An 11230-nucleotide genomic window follows, 5' to 3' on the forward strand; every position below is an offset into this window, starting at 1 on the left:
TATTAGAAAAGAATCTTAATTTATTCAAGATTTACTATTAATTAAATATCAAGATAATTCATAAAAAGTTTAATTTGTTCATCTACTTTGAAAATACACAATACGCTTTGCAACGCGGATTATCAAACAAATAATAAGCGAATTATTTTAATCCTAAAGGCTAAAGCATTAGATTAAAAAAATAATAATGACAAAAAGAAAAAGGAAACAGAATAAAAGTCAAGAAGAGGTTGCTGGACAACTGACTCCCCGTAGTCAACACAAGCATTGCCTCATAACACACGCACAAAATTTGAAGTCATCAAACCATCAACTCAATTAATTTCATGCAACAACACTGCCTAACCGCACAAAATCAATTCTTTTCTGATCTTTTGCAACCGTCTATAATGGTGATAATTAAACTCATGATTTGTCATTTTGTATCATATGTTTTAAAGAGAGAGTGCATAATGCACAATGAACCCTCAAATTCAACCCAATTCAATCCAACCTTCCCACATTAATCTCTTTTTCTTTTTTCTTTTTGTCTTTTCTTTTTCCGTCTTGTTCCCATTTTGTTGCTTTCATACACACATTTATAAATTCCTTCTCTTGGTTTCTCATCGAAGATGAATGGAGTATTCTTTAGTTTTCTCAGCCAGTAAACATCGATGATCTAGCCACTTCCAATCCTATTTTTAAAACAAGCCCTCTTAATCTTCTAGCACTTTTCAAAATGGGTCCTTCTCAAAATTTGATTTTGAGCGTCATAGTTTCAGTTCTTCTCACAGTAAACGCAGCTTGCTCCAATGGACAGTGCAGGGTTTGTGTGCACGTCTTGTGATCCTTAAATTTATTTATTTTTATTTTTTTATAATTTCTCTTATACATTTTGCAGTGCTGATGTGTACCTACTGGGTTAATTAATTTCCAATGCTAATGTATAGCTACGTGAGCCATGCTCATCGGACGGAGATTGCGAGGCAGGACTATACTGTTTCTCTTGTCCACAAGGATTCTCAGGTTCAAGATGTGCAAGATCAACTGTTACTAACCAATTCAAGCTTCTGGTTGGTAGTAATTCAATTCTGTTTCCTTATTTATTCTTTGTTTACATTTTTTCCTGATTAGATTGATTCTTGTTGATTGTGTAATTAATTTATTGTTGAAAGTTTTAGTTCTGTCCAAGACCACTAATATTTTTTTTTTTGGTGGTTTTTTAATAGAATAATTCTCTACCATTGAATAAGTATGCATTCTTGGCAACACACAATGCATTTGCCAATGAGAATGAGCCATCTCACACAGGCGTTCCTCGAGTCGCAGCCACAAATCAAGAAGACACTGTAGCTCAACAGCTAAGTGTATGATTGTTATGATCTTTTAAAAGTTTGTTTCCAGTTTCTTACTACTGATTCTGGCGTTTTAAATAAGCTTTGTTCAATTCAAAATATTACTCAACTTAAATTAAATGCAACCCAAAATAACAATTGAACTTTGAAAAATAATTAATCAAAAAACTGATGGATATTTTTTAATTTTGAAGAATGGAGTTCGAGGATTCATGCTTGATACATATGATTTCAAAGGAGATGTGTGGTTGTGTCACTCATTTGGGGGAAAATGCTATGACGTTACTGCATTTGTATGTTTTTTTTTCCCTCTTTTTTTCCCCTATAACTTATTCTCTTTAAGTTTCAGAATTTCATTTTCTGCAATGCTTCATTTTGAATGTTATAACTATAAAAACAAATATTATTTATCTAGTAGGAACCAGCAATAGACACATTAAAGGACATTGAAGCCTTTATGTCAGCAAATCCAGCAGAAATTGTGACATTGATTTTAGAAGATTATGTTCAAGCCCCAAATGGATTGACAAAAGTTTTCAATGATGCTGGATTGATGAAATATTGGTACCCAGTTTCAAAAATGCCCAAAAATGGTGAAGACTGGCCTCTAGTTAGTGACATGGTTGCTAATAACCAAAGGCTACTTGTTTTCACGTCAAATAAATCTAAGGAAACAAGTGAAGGAATTGCTTACCAGTGGAGCTACATGGTTGAAAATCAGTGTAAGAATAATAGGATCTATTAAACTAATTTTATATTATGATGAATTTACAGTGTTTAATGTCATTGCACTCCCTTATGCTTTTTTCCGAAAATCAAGAAATCCCTGATAACTTTAAAGTTCATCCAAAATTGAAGCCCTTCTCAAACTCTGTTTTGAGGTTTCTCATGAAGCTCAAGAAGGTCTAACAGATTTCATTAAATAAAGAAAGATTTTGATAAATTTTGTAGCATTTTGAGAATTGATTGAAAATGCATTTTGAATTCTGAATATTTTGATGGTTTAAACAAGTAATATCAGAGTCAAACTATGGCAAACTGACCAAAATGTGATGTGTGCTTAATTGTGTCAGACTAGTAAACTGGCACTATAATTGAACATCTTTTTCTCCTTTTAATTTTGAATGATGATCTTATAGATGGAAATGGTGGAATGCATGCTGGGAGTTGCCCTAACAGGGCAGAATCACCACCACTCAATGACAAGAGTAAATCTTTGGTATTGGTGAATTATTTCGAGTCTTTTCCTATCAAGCAGACCACATGTGTGCATAACTCAGGAGATCTTATTAACATGCTTGACACTTGCCATGGTGCTGCTGGCAGCCGGTGGGCTAACTTTGTTGCTGTTGATTACTACAAGGTAACGAATAGGAATTTGTTCCCTTCCCCTAATTTATATTTTCCCCTTTGTTATATCTATGCTTAACTTGCTAATCAAAAGTTTAAACTAATTGCTTGCTTTATTATGCAGAGAAGTGAAGGAGGAGGCTCATTTCAAGCTGTTGATACTCTAAATGGGAAGCTGTTGTGTGGATGTGATGATCTTCATGCTTGTGCGGTGAGCTTTTTAATTGTTTCTTTTATTTTTTATACTCAGCCCATTTTGGGTCCATTAATTCGGTATGCTAAGCCTGATGACCCTTACATGGATTTGTTATCGGCCATAAATTGATATATATATATATATATATATATATATATATATATATTTCAAATAACAATATAGCATGTAAAGCAATTTGATCTTCAATTTGTGCTATTTTCTGAGACTGTATTTTGTGCTTGCTTCAGCCTGGATCAACCGCCGGAGCCTGCACTTCATAAGAATGAGGACAATGAATGAGCAAAATTCAGGTTAAAGTTTCCGCAAAAGCAACATCGAATTCTTAAGTACAAGTTCAAGTTACCGTACTTTTACAAATAATAAGTTGTCACCAATTTGATATTTCGAGATCTGTACAAAAGATTGATGGAGCTACAAACTAGAAATGAAAAAGAAAAGGTTGAGTTTGATTTTAACCGGCAGCTGGCTTTTGAGAAAGCAAATGCCAATGTAGCTATACAGAAATTTTTGTGACAAGTGTAACCTTGTGTGAATAACTCATTATAAAAATCCTCTCGGATTTCTCCCTCTCTCTGCAGATTGCTTGCTGTTTTGTTTGGCATACTTGAATCCTGTATCACAGCAAAACTAGAGGAGAGCCATGGCTTCCAATTAAAGGTATACTTTTGTTTCAATTGTACAGATATTTGAACCCAAAATGCAAGATCCTTTGTTGATTGTTGTTGATTTTATGTCAAATAAATGTTACTTAATTAATTTTCTCATTAATCTAAGTTGTTCCAATGATAAATTAACAAGCAGAGGAATTATGAAAAGGGGTATTGTTGCTAGTATGTATGCTGCTGCAAATCCTGAGCTAAATTGCCAACCAAAAGCAAATGATTTTTGTTTATTTATTTTTAATACAATTACAAACAGAATTCTATCAATTTATTTATAATGCAAAACACCGGTAATTACGAAAACTTGTAACATCAACCATCCCCTTTTATCTTCCTTGAGGATTCACAATATCAGAGAACACATCTCGAGTCAAGGATGCGCTATCATACCTTACAGTTTTATGTTCAATCTCACCAAGCTTTTCATTCTTCTCTGAACTTTCCCGCAGCAGCTGAAATACAAACTCAAGACCCCAAACCACATCGCTCATTGATGGCCGTCTGATTCGATCATCATTCACGCAGCTCATTGCAACCTCAGCGAACTGGTTCAAGCACACAGGCGGTGCATTACCCTTTAAAAACGGATCAATGATATCACCAATTTTTCCATTCCGATAACATTCTGTCGCCCAAACAGCTAAATTCACCTGCTTCTTGTCTCCTGTCCGGAGAATAGGGGGCCGAGCACACAGTACTTCCAACAGCACAACACCAAATGAGTACACATCTGATTTCTCTGTAAGCAGCTGAAGGCGATAGTATTCAGGATCCAAGTATCCGATACTTCCCTTCACCTGTGTGCTTACATGAGTTTTGGAAAAATTGGGTCCGAATTTGGACAGTCCGAAATCAGAAACCTTAGCCACCCATTCCTCGTCCAAGAGTATATTCGTTGTCTTCACATCACGATGAATGATAACTTTGCTCGCACCGGTATGCAGATAATGCAACGCGCGAGCTGCACCAATGCAAATTTTGAGCCGTCGATCCCATGGAAGAGGAGGATTATCGCTGTTGTAAAGATGATCGCGTAGAGTCCCACGGGCCATGTAATCGTATACGAGGATCATTTGGCCATCATCATTGCAGTAACCAATGAGAGAGACCAAATGAAGATACCTGAGCTGGGAGAGCATTCCGATCTCAGTCTGGAATTCCAGAGCGCCCTGTTGTGATCCTGGATTCAGCCGTTTGATGGCAACGGGAGTGGAGTCGCCATTGAGGAATCCTTTGTACACATTTCCAAATCCTCCACGACCAATAAGGAGAAGGTTGTTGAAGTCTTTTGTAGCCTCTTTGATTTCAGAAATTGAAAACTGGGTACAAAGATCAGACGGTAGAGATGAGGCAGGGCCGCGGGACTTAGCTTCTTTCATTACTGCTCGCCTTGATATTAACAGAAACACAATGAAGAGCACAACTAAGCCTAAAGCAACAACGCCAACGATGCCAAGCATACGTGGACGATTGTTCTTTGCTTTTGTTGATTGCTGCGGGCTCCGCGTCCCAAACGATGATGCTTGGCTGACTGTAGGGTAAGGATTAGGTCCGGCGAGACTTCCGTTGTTGTCCACTTTAAAAATTTCAATCCCATTTAAGATAGAATCAGAATACTTGGTCCTCCATCGGGGAGCAGGGTGCAGTGCAATAGACAGGTTCTGCTTCTTTACGTCTGATTTTGATCCTATCGCCACTGCGTAATCTCTGTATTCTGGAACACCATTCCCACCACTCCAAGCTATTACGTCTGCAACATCTTCAGCAGTTAGATTCGCTAGGTAGATCTTGAAAACTCTATCACTCTCTTCAGTCACCTCCGACTGAAACTCGCAGAAATGAAGTCTGACAAAATATATGAACCCAGAATCAACCTGAAACTCCCAAGTGAGATTATAATGCTCGTTTATGTTCTTGTCTAGTCCCATTGTCCTGGCGGTTCTGTAAACTGCAAGTGGAGCAGAGAAATTGAGTATCCTGCTGAAACGAAGAACAATAGTAGTGTTAACTGGAAGAGCGCTTGGTCTGGCGTCTGTCACGTAGCCGTCGTCCGCAATCCACGTCCGATACATGCCGGTGTCCATCTGCGGCGAGATAAAGCTCCCACCGACATTCATTCGATATAAAGTCTCAAGAGCATTGCTGTTTAGGATACTGAATTGGCTCCCCTCGCCAACAAATTCGAACCTTTGATCGTCAGCCGCCGTGTAATACAGATTGAGAGGCATGGAAACTAATTCAATTCCGTTGATAAAGGCATATGAATCTTGGTAATCTGGACTTGGAGTGAAGGTTATACTCAGTGACCTCTGATCTTCTGGGACGTTGATGCAGAATTCTTTGAAAAAAGTATCATCAGGCGCGAATGAAGCACTAAAGTTGTTAACAAGCGTAAAAGAATTGGCTTTGACAGAGAAGAAAGCACTAGAGATGTTAAAGCCTGAATACGAAGTTGAATAGAAATGGAGGCGGATGAATTTCTGACCGGGTGTGACATTGAATATGTAAGTGAATTGGGAATGAGAAAGCCGAGAGGCTGAATATGGGGGTTCCCGAGGCTTGGTGGAGATTGTTGATTGTTGTTGTCCCAAGGGGGAGTACTGAGAGCTGACATCTCCCACCCAGGTCTGGCCATGGGCGCTGATGTTGCCCAACCAGCCACAAGCAACGAAGGTTATTGTTGGGGTGTAATAAGGGGACGGTGAGTCACCTGCGGCCGCAAGGATGCAAAAGAAGATGATCAGGTGGCAGAAGTAGAGTGCGGCAATTACTGATAGAAATTTCATATGATTCTCCATTGCTTATTGTGATAACTCACAGCTTCTTCACATCAAGTGCCTGTAAGTACATATACATATATATACATAGATAAATGAAAGAGTATTGTCGGACTCTTAACACTCGGATGTAACCGTTTATGAACACAAAGTTGGGGCAGCATTTAAGCTTTGCAGAAAGACTGGGGCATTAAGACTTGTGAGTCTTCGTCTTCGGCAGCAAACACTGATGCTAACTCATGAACAATTTTCTCACCAAACATGTGAACCAAATTCTTTCCGATCATGTGAATCAAGCGCCTGTAAGTATAATATACGAAACAGTAATTTCGGGGCGCCGTCTTAATTAAGTTTAGTGTAAAATTGGGGCATGAACACTTGTGAGTCTTCGTCTTGAGCAGCAATTACTGATGCTAACCCACAAACAATTTTCTCTCCAACAATGTGAATCAAATTTAATTTTCATTATGCTCTTCTTACATAAATTTTATGTCAATTTCAGTTATTATTTGTTGGCACGACGTCTCAACAGTAATATTCACATCCACTTAGGGTGCATTTGGAATTGAGGTACTATAACTTTTAAGTTATAATTACTGTGGAAAAAAAATGTAACTATAAAACAAAAATTAGTAATATATAGTAAATGTAAATTTTAAATAATAATTTTGATAAAATTGTTAAAGATATAATAGATTTTCCATTGTACAAATGAAAAATCATATTAACATAACTTCCAAGCTACAGCAGTTAATGTTTACCAAATACTTTAGTACTATAACCTTTAAGATACAGCTGTCTAACCTCAATCCGTTTAAAACTCCAAAATTATTAAACGTAAAATCTATCGCAACTCCCTTTCGATTTACCTTGAAATGAACTAAATTTTGGTTAAGACTTTGATCCTTTTTTTTTTCTTTCATTTGATTGATTCTCACTTCTTAAGGGATAACTTGGTTTAACTTCTTACAATGTCATGGAAGTCAGATTAATGATTGAATTTTTCTCACACTAATTCATTATTAGGATGCTAAATTTGATTGGGGGGAGCGCATGATAGCCCAAATATAAAACCTCGGATTGCTCTTGGAGTGGACCCTGTTTAACCCATATACCGTCTATTCTTGAAAAACATTATCAGCCCATTTCAGGCCCATTAATTCGGTAGGGTGTGCTCCATAGACTGGGCAAGGGTTATTGTTCGAATACTGATATTCGACCCATCAATTTTATTGACATGAAGTAGACGAACAATTATCTCCTTGCATGATAGTTTAGGCAAAGCAAACATTAATGAATAACATGAACAGAAAAAGATTTGAAGTCAAACCCATCACTTTCATGCCCTAACTACACTCTAATAACTCATTCCGAATCAATTCTCAAGTCCTTAAAAATTGTAAATTTCATGATCTTTAATGACGATGACTCATGGTTTAACATTTTCTAGATCAATTAATATATGATTTGTTATTAAAAAAAGGAAAAAAAAAATCATAGTACATGATGGATACAATGAACCCTCATAAACTCTCAAGCTAATCCCCATACAAAACCCTCCATTCTCATACATATGTATAAATACAATTTAACATTTTCATTTGACTTGTCCCCATTTTCTTGCTCTCCTAATTTCGTGCACATTTATAATTCCATGTTTCTGCTCTTGGCTTCCATGGAAGTTACTCAATGGAATGTTCTTTTTTTTTCTGAGCCAACAAATATATCCTCTTCATCTAGAAATTAGTTCCGCAAAAATGGGTCCTTCCCGAAACTTGATTTCAATCATATTCATAGTTTCAGTTCTTTTAATGTTAGCTTCAGCTTGCTCCAATGGACAGCGCAAGGTTTGTGTTTGAGCACTAAATAATTAGCTTGTTTCTTTTTGGACATTTTCTAAAACCTTAATTAATTTCGATGTTGATACATATATATAAATAGCTGCTTGAGCAATGCTCTTCGGACGGCGATTGCGAGGCGGGGCTTTACTGTTTCTCTTGCCCGGAGAGATTCTCAGGTTCAAGATGTGTAAGATCAACTATTACTGACCAATTCAAGCTCCTGGTAATTAACTAAGTTATTTAATTTTAATTTTTTTTAATTCTTTATTTAATTGATTATTTTTTGTCATTTCATGATGAAAAATTTTAAATACACGACGCATTCGGCAGTTTCTAGGAAGCTCACAAATTTTCTGTCGCAAGCCCAAACAACACAAATGTAACGATTTGCTTGTTTGTTTTGGTTTTTCTTTTTTCTTTTTAATTATTTTTTTATGAAACGGTGATACATGCAATGCAACGGTCATAATATGTTTGTGTGATAGCGTTGGCTTTTTGGGTTTCATATAATATATATATATATATATGGCATGGAATCACTTAGTTCGATTGATAATAAAGAAATTTAATTAATAAGGATTTTAGGTGTTCAGAAGAAGTGCTTTCATCTTCTAAATGTTTTTTTTTTTTTAATTTATAAAAATGTTACTATTAATACAATAAAGGCAATAAATAATAAACAACGTCGTGTCAAAAGCACGCTTAAAAGGACTAGTGGGAGGTGTTTGTTCATTTGACTTTAGTGGTGAATGTGACCATCAATTTAAATGGAGTTTAAGTGGTGTTTGGTTTTTGACAATTTAATGGTGGAATACGACAGCACTAAATTATACTGACGTAAGTTGTTTTTTTCTTTTTCTGACCTCATGAAGATTTTAATTTTTTTTTACATTAGATAAAAGTTATAATTTGGTTACTAGTAACGAAAAGATGGGATGAATACATAGTATATTTGCTACATCGCAGTCACGCCCAAACTTTAATAGGGTTATTAAGTATATTTTTAAAGATTTTTTTTTCCTAGTTATTTTATTTACATTCACATACAGTTAAACCCTATAATAAGACGTGGGTGCCATTTAATTGAGATGATAAAATCTCATGTTGAAAACATGAGGTTTGGAATTAAATATATTTACAATCAAACAAGTATATAATAACAAATTACCATAGTGATGCACAATTTGAAGAAAAAATTAAGTACATAATATCAAATTTAATGCATTAATATGGACTAATTATTTTTTTTCTTTTTTGATAGAATAATTCTCTGCCGTTGAATAAGTATGCATTCTTGACAACACACAATGCTTTTGCCATCGATCACACGCCATCCCACACAGGAGTTCCTCGATTAACCTTTACAAATCAAGAAGATAATGTTACTCAACAGCTAAAAGTACGAGTATTTACTAAACTTTTTCTCTTCTTTTTATTTGTTCTGAAAATAGTCCTCAAACTAAATTCAATCCAAAATAATAATTGAAATCTAAAGATTTATATATGTATTTATTTAATTTGTAGAATGGTGTTCGAGGCTTCATGCTCGATACTTATGATTTTAAAGGAGATGTCTGGTTGTGTCACTCATTTGGAGGAAAATGCCATGACTACACCGCATTTGTATGTTGATTTTTTTTTTCTTTCTTACTAAAAGTTAGTAGATTTCAAGATTTTATTCAATTAAGTATTTGTTATGATGAAGAGAAATATTATTTATCAAGTAGGAACCGGCAATTGACACACTGAAGGAGATTGAAGCATTCATGTCAGCAAAGCCAGCAGAAATTGTGACATTGATTTTAGAAGATTATGTTCAAGCCCCAAACGGACTCACAAAAGTGTTTGCTGAAGCCGGATTGATGAAATATTGGTTCCCAGTTTCAAAAATGCCCAAAAATGGCGAAGATTGGCCTTTAGTTAGCGACATGGTCGCTAATAACCAAAGGCTACTTGTTTTCACATCAAATAAATCTAAACAAGAAAGTGAAGGAATTGCTTATCAATGGAGCTACATGGTTGAAAATAAGTGTAAGAAACCACTTCATTTATTTATTTTTATTTTTTTCCTTGAAATTTTCTTAGGGTTAATATCGCTGCTGCACTCCCCAACTGTTATATGAATGATATTTTTTATAGATGGGAATCGTGGGATGCATGCCGGGAGTTGCTCTAATAGAGCAGAATCATCACCACTCAATGACGAGAGAAAATCTTTGGTATTGGTGAATTACTTCAAGTCCCTTCCTATCAAGCGAACCGCATGTGTGCATAACTCCGGGCATCTTATTAACATGCTTCACACTTGCTATGCTGCTGCTGGCAACCGGTGGGCTAACTTTGTTGCTGTTGATTACTACAAGGTATAATGAATTCGGAGCACATTCCCTTCCCTCTTTCAGTTTTGTCTTTGATCTTTGCTTAATTTGCTAACCAATCAAAAGGCGATTCTATATTTTAAGTTGATTTTGATTACATACACATGTTGAATTCTTTCACTTGCATACTTCACACTTGAAGTTGATTTCTCTAACATGATATCATAATCAAACTCGTTTTCAAATATGGATACATATTCAAATGCAATTGAACCAATGCACATTCAGGTTCCGACATATTGAGCTAATTTGTTGTACAATGCAGAGGAGTGAAGGACGAGGTTCATTTCAAGCTGTTGATACTCTAAATGGAAGGCTTTTATGTGGGTGTGATGATGTTCATGCTTGCGCGGTGAGCTCTCTAAATCCCTTGGTTAAGCTTAAGTAGCTTTGCTAATCTTGTGATTTTCTTCAGAGTTAAATCATTGGCACCTTCTTATAATCCTTATAAAATCCCTGTTACATTCTAATTACATTGAAGGACAAAATAATTCTAATTATACGACTATATTTCTCTCTCTAATTTTTTACATTCATACTACTACATCAAAGTCTTTTACATTTTTTGTTTTCTCACACACACTTTTACATTCTGAACTTTTTTTTTTTTAAATAGCTATTTGAGTGGATTTTTAATTCTACTTAATTCACACACACACATTATATATATA

At 35.6% G+C, this 11230-nt stretch overlaps 2 protein-coding genes and 1 pseudogene across 3 annotated transcripts; 2 read left to right on the top strand and 1 right to left on the bottom strand.

Annotated features, from left to right (window-relative positions):
- Positions 1 to 328: 328 nt before the first annotated feature.
- On the top strand, positions 329 to 4061 carry LOC18039173 (PI-PLC X domain-containing protein At5g67130). Of its 2 annotated transcripts, XM_006430877.2 has the most exons (10): positions 329 to 805; positions 930 to 1052; positions 1209 to 1346; positions 1529 to 1627; positions 1753 to 2056; positions 2474 to 2697; positions 2809 to 2895; positions 3129 to 3191; positions 3480 to 3558; positions 4016 to 4061. In XM_006430877.2, exons 1-8 carry the CDS (start codon positions 719 to 721, stop codon positions 3159 to 3161), a joined length of 1095 nt encoding a protein of 364 aa, XP_006430940.1. In that variant the 5' UTR covers positions 329 to 718; the 3' UTR covers positions 3162 to 3191; positions 3480 to 3558; positions 4016 to 4061. The 2 variants fall into 2 exon arrangements, with proteins under 2 accessions (XP_006430940.1, XP_024038559.1); XM_024182791.1 differs by having other exon boundaries at positions 3129 to 3558.
- On the bottom strand, positions 3860 to 6752 carry LOC18038174 (receptor-like protein kinase FERONIA). The gene has a single exon (XM_006430878.2). The coding sequence runs from the start codon at positions 6359 to 6361 to the stop codon at positions 3890 to 3892; it is 2472 nt and encodes an 823-aa protein (XP_006430941.1). The 5' UTR covers positions 6362 to 6752; the 3' UTR covers positions 3860 to 3889.
- Positions 6753 to 7960: 1208 nt separating this feature from the next.
- LOC18038175 lies at positions 7961 to 11012 on the top strand (annotated as a pseudogene).
- Positions 11013 to 11230: the final 218 nt, after the last annotated feature.

This window comes from Citrus clementina, unplaced genomic scaffold (assembly GCF_000493195.1).
Source record: "Citrus clementina cultivar Clemenules unplaced genomic scaffold, Citrus_clementina_v1.0 scaffold_6, whole genome shotgun sequence".
Lineage (NCBI taxonomy): Eukaryota > Viridiplantae > Streptophyta > Magnoliopsida > Sapindales > Rutaceae > Citrus > Citrus x clementina.